The 16,254-nt window shown below is 46.5% G+C and overlaps 1 protein-coding gene across 2 annotated transcripts in view; it reads left to right on the forward strand.

The window, feature by feature from the left end:
• The window catches only part of LOC100091835 (inter-alpha-trypsin inhibitor heavy chain H3), a 53,348-nt gene that overhangs the window by 16,409 nt on the left and 20,685 nt on the right, over positions 1-16,254 (forward strand). Inside the window, exons 8-14 of one of the 2 annotated variants that reach the window (XM_029050677.2) lie at positions 2,957-3,125; positions 3,320-3,445; positions 7,925-8,106; positions 10,010-10,195; positions 10,740-10,879; positions 12,590-12,744; positions 13,093-13,104. In XM_029050677.2, the coding sequence (XP_028906510.1) occupies positions 2,957-3,125; positions 3,320-3,445; positions 7,925-8,106; positions 10,010-10,195; positions 10,740-10,879; positions 12,590-12,744; positions 13,093-13,104 (970 nt within the window). The remainder of the gene's footprint in view (positions 1-2,956; positions 3,126-3,319; positions 3,446-7,924; positions 8,107-10,009; positions 10,196-10,739; positions 10,880-12,589; positions 12,745-13,092; positions 13,105-16,254) is intronic. The other variant, XM_029050678.2, reaches the window with a different exon arrangement.

Consider the following 16,254-nt stretch of genomic DNA (forward strand, 5'->3'; position numbering starts at 1 on the left):
AGCACACGGTAGCCTCTCCTATAAAATGACTGTAACCTTAAGGTTATAAAAAGATCAATCGCTGAAAAAAATTACAGCTCTTTGCCCGCTCCATTCTCAGAAAAGGCAGTGATAAGCAAATCTAGATAAAGTGACCCGGGAGTACATAGTGAGGGAAAGGGGAGACAGGAAGGGTGGATGAGGAAAGTGTAGCATTTGCCCAAAGCGAGCAATTTATTTAATAATAATAATTGTGGTATTTATTAAGGACTTACTATGTACCACACACTGCTCTAAGCACTGGGGTAGATGCAAGATATCAGGTGAGACACAGTTCATGTGGTTGAAATAGGAGGGAGAACAAGTACTGAATTCCCATGTTACAGATGAGGAAACTGAGGCACAGAGGAATTAAATGATTTGCCCCAGGTCAAATAGCAGGCAAGAGTCAGATCTGAGATTAGACCACCCAGGTCCTCTGACTCCCAGGCCCATGCTCTTTCCATTCAGCCTCACTGCTTCCAACAGAAATGAGAAGGAGGAACCTAAGAGTTGGCAAGACATTTTGGATAAATGATTTGGGGCAGGGTAATAATAATAATAAGAATAGTGGCATTTGTTAAGTGCTTACCTTGTGCCAGGCACTGTACTAAACGCTGGGATTGATACATTGATCCCGCCTCTGCCGCTTGTCAGCTGTGTGACTGTGGGCAAGTCACTTAACTTCTCTGTGCCTCAGTGACCTCATCTGTAAAATGGGGATTAAGACTGTGAGCCTCATGTGGGACAACCTGATTACCCTGTAAATCTACCCCAGCGCTTAGAACAGTGCTCTGCACATAGTAAGCGCTTAACAAATACCAACATTATTAATTATTATTACAAGCAAATCGGGTTGGACAAAGTCGCTGTCCCACATGGGGCTCACAGTCTTAATCTCTATTTGACAGATGAGGGAACTGAGGCCCCAAGAAGTGAAGTGACTTGCCCAAGGTCACACAGCAGACAAGTGGCAGAGCTGGGATTAGAACCCAGCTGACTGACTGACTGAATGAATGAATGAAACACAATTGATGGACCGACCACTTGGTTGGATGGTATGGGACTGGATCTTCCTCTCAGGTGCCCCTTTCTGGGGAGATTGGGTTTCCACCAGTATTTCATTGGAGGAGTCTCCTCTTTAATGCCACTTTTTGGGGCTCTCATCCCTCTCGGTCTCCTCTCCCATCCCCAGTTGTTCTCAGGGTCTGATGGAATGTCTTCCCCACTCCCCACGGCTCCATCCTCACAACCTCTCTTGGCATCTGGCCCTCACTGTCCACGGACCCTGCCACACTCCCTCACTTTTACTCAGAACTTCTTGGTTTCCAGGGTATCTGACCCTGTCTCTACAGCAGACCCCAAATCCTTTGGTCTTGGTGACTGCTCAGGATTAGGATTGATGGACGGGATGAAGATTTCCGGTTGAATACGTGGCTCGGTTTGATCACGTGAACGAACCCAACGTGGAACACGGCCAGAATGTGCCATTCCCACTGTTAGTAATAATATCAAGAATAGTGGTATGGGAAACAGCGTGGCTTAGTGGAAAGAGCCCAGGCTTGGGAGTCAGAGGTCGTGGGTTCGAATCCCAGCTCCGCTACTTGTCAGCTGTGTGACTTTGGGCAAGTCACTTAACTTCTCTGTGCCTCAGTTACCTCATCTGTAAAATGGGGACTAAGACTGTGAGCCCCACGTGGGACAAGCTGATCACCTGATCACCTCAGTGTTTAGAACAGTGCTTGGCACATAGTAAGCGCTTAACAAATACCATTATTAGTATTATTATCCTTAAGTGCTTACTCTGTGCCAACACCGTACTAAATCCTGGGGTGGATACAAGTAAATCGGATTGGACCCAGTCCCTGTCCCACATAGGGCTCACAGTCTCAATCGCCGTTTTACAGATGAGGTAAGAGAGGCACAGAGAAGTAGAGTGACTTGCCCAAGGCCACACGGCAGACAAGTGGCAGAGCTGGGATTAGCACCAGTGACCTTCTGACTCCCATGCTGCTTCTCATGAATTCGTTCAGCCCAATGAGGAACAGGGACTGCATCTAACTCGCACCTGTGTATTGTCTTCTGGCACTTAGTACAGTGCTCTGCACACAGTAAGCGCTTAATAAATACTACTTCTACTACTACTAATAATAATAATAATAATGGTGGTATTTGTTAAACACTTACTATGTGCAAAGCACTGTTCTAAACCCTGGGGAGGATACAAGGTGATCAGGTTGTCCCACAGAGAAGTTAAGTGACTTGCCCAAAGTCACACAGCTGGCAAGCGGCGGAGCTGGAATTAGAACCCACGACCTCTAACTCCCAAGATCGAGCTCTTTCCACTGAGCCACACTGCTTCTCCTGCCTTTGCCCAAGATAACCCTGAAGATATTCAGATTCGTTAGAGAAGCAGCGTGGCTTAATGGATAGAGCACGGGCTTGGGAGTCAGAAGGACCTGGGTTCTAATCCCTGCTCCGCCCCATGCCTGCTGTGTGACCTTGGGCAAATCACTTCACTTCTCTGGGCCTCAGTTACTTCATCTGTAACATGGGGAGTGTGAGCCCCATGTGGGACAGGGACTGTGTCCAATCTGATTAACTTCTATCTACCCCAGGGCTTAGAACGGTGCTTGGCACATAGTAAGCACTTAACAAGTACCATAATTATCATTATTATTCTTATAAACATTTCCAAATGATCTCTGCATGCCCTTCTTTAAACACTTTGAAATTACTACAGATGTTCTCTTTCCACCCCCACCAGTCCCTTTTAGAGGGATCAAATCACTGGTATTTACTGAGCGCTTACTGTGCGCAGAGCACAGTACTGAGCGCTTGGGAGAGTCCAGTACAACAGAGTAGGTAGACACGTACCCTTCCCGGCAAGGAGCTTACAGTCTAGAGGCCGATAATATGGATCTGTTTCTTCTTCTAGACAAGAGATGCTCTCCTTAAAATACTCAACGATATTCGACCGGAGGATTACTTTAACTTCATACTGTTTGGTGGTTATGTAAAAACCTGGAAAGACTCATTAGTCAAAGCCACCGTCGCCAATTTGAAGGAAGCTAAAGACTTCGTTCAGAACTTCAAAATTGCCGGAGGTCAGTGCCGCCGCCATTTCGACAACAGGTTTACAGCCGGGACTGCTTTAGAATAGGCTACATGAAAGTGAAATCCAAGTGGCTTTATAGTCACTAATCCGTAACAGCCCCAGACTTTACTGTGGTTTTCTTCTCGAGGCTCAGCAACTGACTTCATTTCTTTCCCCCAATATTTCTCTTTTTCTCCTGTGTAGCCACAAGCCTAAATGGTGGTTTACTCCAGGGCATTGAGATCCTGAACAGAGCTCATGAAACACATCCTGAGCTCAAAAAGAACGCCCCGATAGTTATCATGTTGACTGACGGTGAACCCACTATTGGTAAGTGCCTAGTAGGTCGACCAGCCTAGCAATTCATTCATTCAGTAGTATTTATTGAGCGCTTACTATGTGCAGAGCACTGTACTAAGCTCTTGGAATGTACAAATCGGTAACAGATAGAGACAGTCCCTGCCCTTTGACGGGCTTACGGTCTAACCGGGGGAGACGGACAGACAAGAACAATGGCAATAAATAGAATCGAGGGGAAGACCATCTCATCAAAACAATAGCAGATAAATAGAATCAAGGTGATGTACATCTCATTAACAAAATAAATAGGGTAATGAAGATACATACAGTTGAGCGGACGAGTACAGTGCTGAGGGGATGGGACGGGAGAGGGGGAGGAGCAGAGGGAAACCTGGGGAGCAGAGGGAAAGGGGGGAAAGCAGTGAGTGCTGGCTTCAGGTGGTACACAACTGAGGCAGTATTTCAGGGTCCAACGCCAGAGAGGGCGATGGTCTTGAGCAGGGGCACGGGTGCAATATCGGGGTGGGGTCCAGATGGCAACTGATAGAGCCCCATCCTGCAAGACAGAACGACCTCCTGGGTTCTAATCCCGGCTCTGCCACTTGTCTGCTGGGTGACCTTGAAGTGAGAAGGCACTTCACTTCTCTGGGCCTCAGTTACCTCATCTGGAAAATGGGGATTCAGAGTGCGGGCCCACTGTGGGACAGGGACTGTATGCAACCTGATTAACTTGTATCTAACCCCCGTGCCTGGAACAGTGCTCGGCACATAGTAAGCGCTTAACAAGAAGCAGCGTGGCTCAGTGGAAAGAGCACGGGCTTGGGAGTCAGAGGTCATGAGTTCGAATTCCAGCTCTGCCACTTGTCAGCTGTGTGACTGTGGGCAAATCACTTCACTCCTCTGTGCCTCAGTTACCTCATCTGTAAAATGGGGATGAAGACTGTGAGCCCCACGTGGGACAACCTGATTACCCTGTATCTACCCCAGTGCTTAGAACAGTGCTCTGCACATAGTAAGCGCTCAACAAATACCAACATTATTATTAAGTACCATAATTATTACTATTAGTAGTAGTATTATTAAAGCACCTAGGTGAATGGGGACCTGGGGGAGGAAAGCAGCAACTCTGAAGCAAGGTGGGATGGGGAGTCCCCCTCCAAGAGAAACACTCTGGATTCAAGCCTTTAACGGACTTCTGGATGACATTATTGCATTACACTCCATGCATGAACAGCATGATCTAGTGACATTATTAATAATGATTGTGGTATTTGTTAAGCGCTCACTGTGTGCCAGGCACTATACTAAGTACCGGGGTGGATACAAGTAAATCGGGTGGGACACAGTCCCTGTCCCACATGGGGCTCAGAGTCTCAATCCCCATTTTACAGATGAGGGAACTGAGGCCCAGAGAAGTGACTTGCCCAAGGTCATACAGCGGACGAGTGACAGAGACGGGATTAGAACCCAGATCCTTCTGATTCCAGGCCCGTGTTCTATCCACTAGGCCATGCAGATAAAGGAACTGAGGCCTAGAGAAGTGAAGTGATTTGCTCCAGGCCACGTAGCAGACACGGGGAGGAGCCAGGATTAGAACCCAGGTCCTCTGACTCCCAGACCCGTGCTCTTTCGACTAGGCCATGCTGCTTCCCAATAGGCCTCCTCCTTCCTCGGCACTGCCTCTGTGTCCCAGAATCCCCGTCTTGAAATCCTGACAGATCTGACTTCAAAATACTAAGACATCTGTCTAATAGGGCACCCTCCAAAACCTCAGGAGAGGGGCTACCATTGCCCAACACTGATTTATCCATTGGAACGCTTTAAAGTAAGTCGTGCAGAAAGAATATCACCTCACACCTTAACCGCCCCCCCGCCCCCAACAAATTTAACCTTCTTTAGTGATTTTCCTACAGCATCCATTAATAGGGCATGAACATATGATACCATCAGCGATCGCCACCATCTTTATTGCTGATCTGAAGCTCTGAAGTTGATGGCTTCTGCTGCTGAGGCCCTGTTGTCGTTTCGTACTAGTTTTCCTTGTTGCTCCTGTCCATCCGTCCTCCCTTCCAAAGCGCGATCTCCACAGCGGCCGGGTGGCTGGTTGCAGGGTGTCAGGTCCCTCCCACTCCCTGGCATCAATTCTACCCCTTGTCCCCCAGCCCCATGACCTCAGTCTGCCTGTAACCTTTTTGCAAATGCCCCAAGCAATTTTAAGACAGCATGGCTTGAGCCGTATTCCTAAGGCATGGCTTTGACGTCACGCAAGAAAATCAGAACATGTAGGAAGCGTCGGACAGGCAAGCTCAGGTCGTGTAGCAAGACGTGAGATTAGATGACATGTGAGAAGCAGCGTGAACCAGAGGAAAGAACATGGGACTGGGAGTCAGAGGACCTGGGTTCTAATCCCGCTCTACCACACTTCTGCTGTGTGACCTTGGGCAAGTCACTTCGCTTCTCTGGGGCTCGGTTACCTCATCCCTAAAACGGGACTAAGACTGTGAGCCCCATGTGGGGCAGGAACTGTGACCAATCTGATTAGCTTGTATCTAAGCGAGTGCTTAGAACAGTGCTTGATACCTAGTAAGCGCTTAATATGTACCAGAATTATTATTATTCCTTGTGCTGTCACAACCCACTAAAAAGCAGCTTTTGGCCTAGTGAAAAGAGCACGGGTCTGGAAGTCAGAGGACCTGGGTTCTAATCCTGGATCTCCCACTCTGTCTGCTCTGTGACCTTGGGCAAGTCACTGTACTCCTCTGTGTCTCAATTCCTTCATCTGTAAAAGGGAGACTAAGACTTTGAGCCCACAGTGGGACAGGGACTGTGTCCAACCTGATTAGCTTCTATCTACCCAGCATGGCTCAGTGGAAAGAGCCCGGGCTTGGGAGTCAGAGGTCATGGGTTCGAATCCTGGCTCTGCCACTTGGCAGCTGTGTGACTGTGGGCAAGTCACTTAACTCCTCTGTGCCTCAGTTACCTCATCTGTAAAATGGGGATTAAAAAACTGATGACCCTGTATCTACCCCAGCGCTTAGAACAGTGCTCTGCACATAGTGAGCACTTAACAAATACCAACATTATTATTATCTACCCCGGTACTTAGAACAGTGCTTGACACCTAGTAAGTGCTTAACAAGCACCATCATCATCATCATCATTATTATTATTCCTTGCACTGCCATGACACAAAGAAGGGAAAAAGACATACGGTAGAGCGCTGCATCCTTTTGAAACAGCCCCGCCACTGTGTCGCAGCTGATAACGACCTAGGTGGGCATCTTTGGAGGGTGGGCAGGACTTCCAGCGAGGCTCTACCACCATCCTCAGGGCAGTCCCCTGTTGCCGGCGTTAATGGCACCTCCCACCTGGACTCTTCCATCTTTCTACAGCGGCTCTTCGGTGGCTCACTTATTGAGGGCTTACTAGCCCCGGCAGTGTAGGAAGGAGCGTACACATTCAGGGGTAGGGTATCACGCGAGCACGATGGGTAGGGGAAGGAGGGCAAATCTTGGTCTGGGATGGCTTGCTGTAAACTCCTCGTGGGCGGGGAACGTGTCTGTTTAATGTATTGTAATAATAATAATAATGTTGGTATTTGTTAAGCGCTTACTATGTGCAGAGCACTGTTCTAAGCGCTGGGGTAGATATAGGGTAATCAGGTTGTCCCACGTGAGGCTCACAGTTAATCCCCATTTTATAGATGAGGTAACTGAGACACAGAGAAGTGAAGTGACTTGCCCACAGTCACACAGCAGACAAGTGGCAGAGCCGGGAGTCGAACCCATGACCTCTGACTCCGAAGCCTGTGCTCTTTCCACTGGGCCACGCTGTACTCTCCCAAGTGCTTAGTACAGTGCTCTGCACACAGTAAGCCCTCAATAAATACGATTGAATGAATGATCCGCTACCCCAGAACCCTCCTAACCTTGATCTAGAGGGGCAGCGTGGCCTAGTGGATACAGCACGTGCCTGGGAGGCAGAGAACCTGCTTTCTAATCCCAGCTTCACCACTTGCCTGCTGTGTGACCTTGGGCAAGTCACTTAAGTTCTCTGTGCCTCGGTTTCCTCAACTACAAATGGAGATTCAATACCTGCTCTTCCTCCTAATTAGACTGTGAGCCCCATGTGGAACCTGATTATCAGGGGTTCTATTCTTGGATCCACCATTTGTCTGCTGTGTGACCTTGGGCAAGTCAGTTCACTTCTCTGTGCCTCAGTTACCTCATCTGTAAAATGGGGATTGAGACTGTGAGACCCACGTGGGACAGGGGGCTTTGTCCAATCCGATTTCTTTGTATCCACCCCAATGCTTAGTACAACGCCTGGCACATAGTAAGCACTTAACAAATACCACTATTATTATTTTTGTTATTATCTCGTATCTACTCCGGTGCTTAATACAGCACTTGACACATAGTAAGCGCTCAAAGCATACCACTATTAATATTATCATGATCATTGCTCTAGTTCTGCTGTTGCCTCACCAGCTTTTTTATTGGAATGCAGGAGAAGTCAGGCTTCACAAAATCCGAGAGAACGTAAGGAATGCTATCAGAGGGAAGTTTCCTCTGTATAGCCTGGGCTTTGGCGATAAAGTGGATTTTAATTTCTTGGAAACAATGTCGCTGGAGAACAATGGAGTGGCTCGTCGGATCTACCAGGAAAGTGATGCGGCTGACCAGTTGCAGGTAAAAGATTTGAAATCCGTCGAGGAATCTGGGCAAAGCCTCTATATTACCTATGAGAGCACCTTCTTTCTTGGGTTTTTAAGGTCCTGGAAATGTGGATCAGGAAATAAACGTCTTTTCTCCTAAATGCCCTCAGAAAATTCTGTTCAAGGAATTGGAGGCTTTCTAGACCTACTGGAGCACCCAAACTGATGAAAGCTACTAACCATGGTCTGTCCAGCTAGAAAGTGCTTTGGGAATTAGCCTCTTAGAGGCACAGTTTACCTGAGGCTTGAAAAATTAGGTAAGAGAAGGGGACCAAATTTCCCTTGATTTATGGCAGAATGTGGGGGACGATGAAGAAGGGAAGGTCAGGAGAAGAGGGCAGAGAGAATGAGAAGTGGGAGAAGGCGGAAGGAGTAACAGACGAAGGGGAAGGGAAGACTGGACCGAGCGGGAAGATTAAGGGGAAAATCACTCACTGATGTCTCTGCCATCTACTATCGCTGTCACCTGAGTGTAAATGGCAGTATTCCTTTCAGGCCGATCCAGGACAGAACAGGTTATCTAGGGCTGCTTTTCCTTCCACTTGTACCCTGGTGGTAGTGCCGGAGGGTGGTTTTTTATGGTATTGGTTAAGCGCTTACAATGTGCCAGGTACTGTACTAAGCACTGGGGTAAGTACAAGCTAATCAGACAGTGAGCCCTACATGGGACAGGGAATGTGTCCAACTCGATTTGCTTCTATCCACCCCAGCACTTAGTAGAATGTCTGGCACATAGTAAGAGCTTAACAAATGCCATTATTATTATTATTATTGTTACGGGGCTCGCAGTCTTCATCCCCATTTTACAGATGAGGGAACTGAGGTACAGCGAAGCTAAGTGACTTGCCTAAGGTCATACAGCAGGTACTTTGCGGAGTCGGGATTAAAACCCAGGTCCTTCTGACTCCAAGGCCCTTGTTCTATCCCCTGGGCCATGCTGAGCTGCTGTCAGAACCTGTTGATGTTGTGAGAAGCAGCATGGCCTAGTGGATAGAGCATGGGCCTGGGAGTCAGAGGACCTGGGTTCTAACCCCTGCTCTGCCACTTATCTGCTGTGTGACCTTGGACAAGTCACTTCACTTCTCTGTGCTTCAGTTCCCTCATCTGTAAAATGGGGATTAAGACGGTGAGCCCCATGTGGGACAGGGACTGTGTCCAACCTGATTAGCTTGTGTCTACCTCTGTGCACAGAGTAAGTGCTTAATAAATACTATTTTTTTTTTAAAGTATGAGAGTAGGCATAAATAATTATACAATAATGCATTTTAAGAAGTACAAAAGAATGATGAGGGGATGACATGATTGAGAAGGTGAGGGGAATTAATCATAGAATGCTTCCCTGAACAAGTGAGTTTTCAGGAGGGCTTTGAGGGAGGGGAGGGCCATGTTTGGACACAGATGAGGAGGGAGGGTGGTCCAGGTGAAGAGAAAAGCTCGAAGGAAAGGGTTGGAAATGGAGGATTCTGTTCCAAAACCCATCTTAATAACAATAATAATAATAATAATAATAATAATTGTGATATTTGTCAAGCAGTTACCATGTGTCAAACACTATACATTGTTTGACACATTGGGGTAGATACAAGATAATCAGGTCCCACATAGGGCTCACAGTGGAAGTAAGAGGGAGAACAAGTCCTGAATCCCCATTTGGCAGATGAGGGACCTGAGGCCCAGAGGAGTTAAGTGACTCATCCAAGGTCACACAGCAGGTACGTGGCAGAGCTGGGATTAGAACCCAGGTCCTCGGATTCCCAGGCCCGGCCTTTTTCCACTAGGGCATGCTTCATCTGTGGACCTTTCCCACTGCACGGCTCATCTCCCCTGAGAGTCTCCCTGTCTTGACTCACCTCAACCCCATTTCTCCTGTCCTGCAGGGCTTTTATGATGAAGTGGCCAATCCTCTGCTTGTAGACGTGGAACTCCAGTATCCCCAGAATTCCATTTCTGCCCTGACGCAGAATAACTTCAAGCAGTACTACGATGGCTCTGAGATTGTGGTGGCCGGCCAGATCAACGACCATGACCTGAGCAATTTTAAAGTCGACATGAAAGCTCGGGGTGTGAGTATTGTGCACAGTGAGCTCAAATGATGAAATGCTCCTCACCGCCTCCTCCACCTTACAATAGGGTCCTGCCCTCACTTCGGGGACTTCAAAGCTTCCTCCCTGAGCAGGGCAGAAGAGCTGCTAAGGCACAACCCTGTCCCCTTGAGATGTAACCAATTCATCTGCCCTAACTTTGATTTTTTTGCTCACAGTCATAGACTTTTGCTCATCTGCTAAAAATCAGACCCTAGGTTCTACTGCCCTTAGATCTAGTTACAGCTCCCTTAGTTTGGGGAAAATCAAACACAAGGCCAAAGTTCACTTGTGGAGGAGTATTTTCCGTACATTTAAACAAATACATTGTGCATGCAGAGAGAACATGGCACAAATATCCACCTACTTCCCTTAATATTTGTATGCATCGAGTTGAACTCAGAACATTGGACTCTGTGGAAATACTGGCCTGGCCCCAGTGTCCCTCTGTCACATCCCCCCTCCTATCACCCAACACCCCCCACCCCACAATCAATGGTTTTTCTTTCATCTTTGTGCCCAATAGGCGGACAAGGATTTGGCATCTACTTGTTTGGTAGAAAAACAAAAGATGGAGCAAGCTCTTCACGAAAGGGGTCACATGTTTGAAGAGCACATTGAGAGGCTCTGGGCTTATCTCACCATCCAGCAGTTGCTGGAAAAAAGGTAGTTATGTTTAGACTTCCATGAAAACGAGGAGCGATTCTACGCGTTTGCGGCGGGGTGAGGTAATCTCTCTAGCTAGCTGTCCTTGCGCTGCTTTTGCATAGTGTCTTTCACACGTGCTGCCCAGATACCAGCACCTGGAGTTTGCCAACTGGGCAAGTGTGAACCAGTCAGTCAGCATGAATTATGTTGCCTCGAACCTTGTCCTTTCAAAACGGACCAAGAGAGGCTCACTGTGGCTGCTGAGTGCCCATGACAGTCACGGCCACGTCCAGTGAAATACCCTGCAGACACGGCCACCGCCAACTGAGAAATCAATCAATTAATTAACTGGGTGCAGAGTGCTGTGCTAAGTGCTTGGTTTAAGGAAGAACTTCCTGGTAGTATGCTCTGGAGCCATTGGAGGAGCAGCATGGCCTAATGGATAAAGTAAGGGCTTGGGAGTCAGAAGGACCTGGGTTCTAATTCAGGCTCTGCCACTTGTCCGCTTGGTCAAGTCACTTCACTGTGCCTCAGTTAACTCATCTGTAAAATGGGAATTAAGACTGTGAGCCCCATGTGGGACAGGGACTGTGTCCAACCTGATTAGCTTGTATCTACCCCAGCACATAGTATAGTGTCTGGAACATAGTAAACACTTAACAAATACCATTAAAAAAACCAACCCAAACATCTGGGGAGGTCTTCAGGAACAGAATGGATCCCTATCTTTCTGAGTCAGATTAGGGAAGTCCTACGTGAAGGCAAAGGGACCAATTGGAAGACCAATGGAGAGTTCTGCCAGGCTGAGGATACTCCAAGTTTTTAGGGGGGCCCAAGATAAAGAGGCCTCAATCAAGTTTCTCCCCCCCGCCCGACCCCAGTTGTTACTGCATAATGTACTGTATATCACTAACACCACAAATGAATGTTAGCTATCAGAAACCAAATGTCTAAATTGGCTCAAATTGTTATAATCACTGTAGTATTTGTGAAGTAATAATAATAATAATGGTATTTGTTAAGCACTTACTAGGTGCCAAGCACTGTTCTAAGCCCTGGGGGAGATACAAGGTAATTAGGTTGTTTCATGTGGGGCTCATGGTCTTAATCCCCATTTTACAGATGAGGTAACTGAGGCACAGAGAAATTAAGTGGCTTGCTCAAGATCACACAGCAGACAAGTGGTGGAGCCGGGATTAGAGTCCACGTCCTCTGACTCCCAAACCCATGCTCTTGCCACTAAGCCATGTTATTTCTCTATGTTCCAAGCACTTACTAAGCACTGGGATAGATAAGAGTTGATCAGCTCCCACATGAAGCTCCCAGTCTAAGTAGGAGGGAGAACAGCAATTGAATCCTCATTTGGTAGATGAGGGAACTGAGGCCCAAAGAAGTTAGTGACTTATCCAAAGGGACACAGTAGATAAGTGGCAGAGCTGGGTTTAGAACCCACTTCCTCCGACTCCCAGGCCCATGCTGTTTCCACCAGGTCACGCTGCTTCTCCAATTAACAGTCTCATGCTGGCTCTGTCAGTGGGTTTACGTACATAATCTCTTAAGAAACCGACAGGGATTCTTTAGCTTGGGCCGCCTTACCTGAGGAAAGAAAATCCAGACAGCTAAGGGCCTAAGCTTGCGTGCTTGCACTGGGAGAAATTAGTGGTGCTCAGTACTCTTGAATTCAGTCACTGCTCCACTGTATTGATGGTTTTCTTTCTTGTCCCCTAGGATTAAAGCAGAAGGGAATGAGAAAGACAACCTGACAGCCCAAGCTCTGGAACTCTCTCTGAAATACAAGTTTGTGACCCCTTTGACGTCCATGGTGGTCATCAAGCCAGGAGATGCCGAAGATCAGGTTTCATTGGCTGACAAACCAGGAGAAGGTACCACAGTGCTCAGAGAGATGAAGGGACAGAAGCTGCATTTCATTCGTTCATTCATTCAATCGTATTTACTGAGGGCTTACTGGGTGCAGAGCACTGTAAAGGGTCATTCACATCACACCCATTCAAAGTAGACCCCTCTGACTTTCACATTCCTCTTCCCCGAATTCTCAGAAATTTCACCCAAAAGCCATCTGCAAATACCTAGGCCTAACTGAAATTGTTTAGGTAAGACACTCAAGTGAATCCATTTCAGTTTGGTTATATTACAGGAGAAGGGTGCCTCATTACTGGGTATTATGTAAAACTTCTGATCTTTCTTACTTCTTTTCTCTTATTTCCCTTCAGAGATGGCTGAAGGTAAGTTTCTAATTTTCAGTATTATTCTGTCCTATGTTTTTAATTTGTAACTGAAATATAAAATGGAGGGTTTCGTGTCAAATTACTGAAAAATTTGTGAAAGAATAAAGCACATGCTCCTTCTGCTGAGCCCTAACATATATTGATAATAACAGAGGTAATTAAGCGCTTACTATGTGCCAAACACTGGGGTAGATGATACAAGTTAATCAGGTTGGACACAATACCTGTTCCACATGGGACTCACACTCTTAATCCCCATTTTACAGATGAGATAGCTGAGGCCCAGAGAACTTAAGTGACTTGCCCAAGGTTACAAAGCAGATGCGTGTTGGAGCTGGGATTAGAACCCAGGAGCTTATGACTCCCAGATTCAATCATATTTATTGAGCATTTATTGTGTGTGAAGCGCTCACCGAAGCTCTTGGGAGTGTACAACGATAAGCGGACACGTTCCCTGCCCACGAGCTTACAGTTTATCACTAAACAACACTGCTTCTCTGTGAAATGCATCCTAGTTTAACCCAACCGTTATTATAATTTGTCTCCCTTCCACCCTGTGGGACTTCCATATTTGACGAAAGGTGTCTTGAGACTTAAGATTCTAATTAGCATAGTGCTTCCAGCTGATGCAAATCTCCTTGAAATAGAAGAGTAAGATTTCATCAACAAACATAACCAAATGGAAACTCACACAGACCAAATTCAGATCCTGTACACAAGTAAACAATTCAATTCAATCATATTTATTGAGGGCTTACTGTGTGCAAAGCACTGTACTGAGCACTTAAACAAGTACTAGCGAGCAAAATACATCCTGACAGATAAATAGGGGAAAGAACCCAGGTTTACTACACTGAAAACCTAAGAGTTAAGGTATCAAAAACTGGAATTACAGCACTAACTCATATGGGAAGCAGTGTGGCTTAGTGGAAAGAGGGAGTCAGAGGACCTGGTTCTGCCACTTGTCTGCGTGTGACCTTGGACAAGTCACTTAACTTCTCTGGGCCTCAGTTACCTCATCTGTACAAGGGGGATTAAGTCTATGAACCCCATGTGGGACATTGATTGGCTTGTATCTACCTTAGTGCTCAGTATAGTGCTTGGCACGCAGTAAGTGCTTAAAAATACCATTAAAAATGAATAAGAATTGTGGTATTTATTAAGTGCTCCCTATGTGCCTAAGCATGTTGGGCAGATTAGACACAATCCCTGTCCTACATGGGACTCGCAATCTAAGAGGTGAGCAGAGGAGGTATATTATCTCCATTTCACAAATGAGGAAAACAAAGCTCAGAGAGGTTAAGTGACTCATTCAAGGTCACTCAGCAGATCAACAACAGAGTTGGTATTAGAACCTGGGTCTCCTGACTCCCAGTCCCATAGCCTTTCCACAAGGCCACACTGCCTCTTCATCCAAGGATGAGTGTACAGGATAGAGAAAAGGTGTCTTTGGACTGAGCTGGGCTTCATTATCTACCTCTGAGGCATATTTAGCATATAAAATATCAATTATGGCATGAGGGAGTGTAGACTAGATGGGCAAAAGGGTTAAAGGATATCAAAAACTCCCAGGTATGAGTGCTTTGGTGACAGTCCAAATTTTCTTCCTCTCTCCCAGCTTCTGACCTCGCAAAAACACATTCCTTTTTTCCCCTGCAATAAGCTCTGGCTTCTTTTGTGCCTCAGGAAATTAAAAAATTCCACTCTCTATGTAGTGGGTAATAGAGAGAAATGCCACTACCAGGCGGGGGAGAAAGGGTTGTTTTTTTTTTTGTTGTTTGTTTTTTTGAGCAAATCTGCAACAGTCCACTGAGCTTGCATGGCTGCCAGTTTCTCTGCAGCTCCTGAATCCTGCCTGTAGTGAGTCTTCCTAGTTCTCCACCTGAAAGCACAGAACTCTTGAACTGCTTGTCTAGCCCAGAGAAAAAGGTGTCCAAGGGTTTGGACACAATAAATACAGCAGGGAAGCAGCATGGCCTAGGGGAAAAAGCATGGGTCTGGGAGTCAGAGGACCTGGGTCATTTATTCATTCGATCGTATTTATTGAGCGCTTACTGTGTGTAGAGCACTGTACTAAGCGCTTGGAAAGTATAATTCAGCAACAAATAGAGACAATCCTTACCCACCAGCAGGCTCACAGTCTCCTAATCTTGGCTCTGGCACTTGTCTGCTGTATAAGTCAGTTGACTTTTCTATGCCCCAGTTACCTCATCTGTAAAATGTGGATTAGGAGGGTGAGCCCCATGTGGGACATTGGCTGTGTCCAACCTGATTAGCTTGTATCTACCCCAGCACTTAGTTCAGTGTTTGGCACCTAGTAAGGGCTTAGCAAATTCCATTTTTAAAATAGCAAAAAAAAGCAAGCCAGAGGCACTTACTAAAATACCTTATCAATCAATCAGTGATGTTTATTGAGTGCTTAGTATGTGCAGAACACTGTACTAAGCGCTTGGGAGAGTAAAGTACAACAAAATTAGCGGACATGTTCCATGACCTTTATCTGCCAATAACATAATTTTCTGGCTTCACCTGGGGTTAGAGGGATGGAAACAGAAGTAGCAGACATACACATGGGAACAGTGTGACAAAGTAGATAAAACACAGGTCTGGGAGGACTTGGGTTCTAATGCTGGATAATCTGCCTGCTGTGTGACCTTGGGCAAGTGACAATTTCTCTGTGCCTCAGTTTCCTTAACTGCAAAATGGGGATTCAATACCTGTTCTCTTCCCAACTTGAATGTAAGTTCCATGTGGGATAGGGACTGTATCTGACCTGATTAACTTGTATCTACCCCAGCTCTTGACACACAAGTAAGTGCTTGACACATAGTAAGTGCTTAACAAATATAAAAAAAATACACCACACAGGTCACAGCCACCCAGACCACCCCCCACCCCACTAGCCCTGAAGGAACTGGCTGCCATGGAAACCACTGCAGCTATGGGATGTCCTATGCCCTTTGGCTTGTAGCAGCCATTTTGCCAGTCAGAATAGAAAGAGATGCACTGCAGCACACCCCAGTCATACTGACAAATTCCAATCAAATCAATCAGTCACTTATATTTATTGAGCATTTACTGAATGCCAAGCATTACACTGAGCACTTGGGAAAGTACAGTATAACACAGTTGGAAGACGAGTCCTCT

The sequence above is a fragment of the Ornithorhynchus anatinus genome, chromosome X1 (genome assembly GCF_004115215.2).
Source record: "Ornithorhynchus anatinus isolate Pmale09 chromosome X1, mOrnAna1.pri.v4, whole genome shotgun sequence".
Lineage (NCBI taxonomy): Eukaryota > Metazoa > Chordata > Mammalia > Monotremata > Ornithorhynchidae > Ornithorhynchus > Ornithorhynchus anatinus.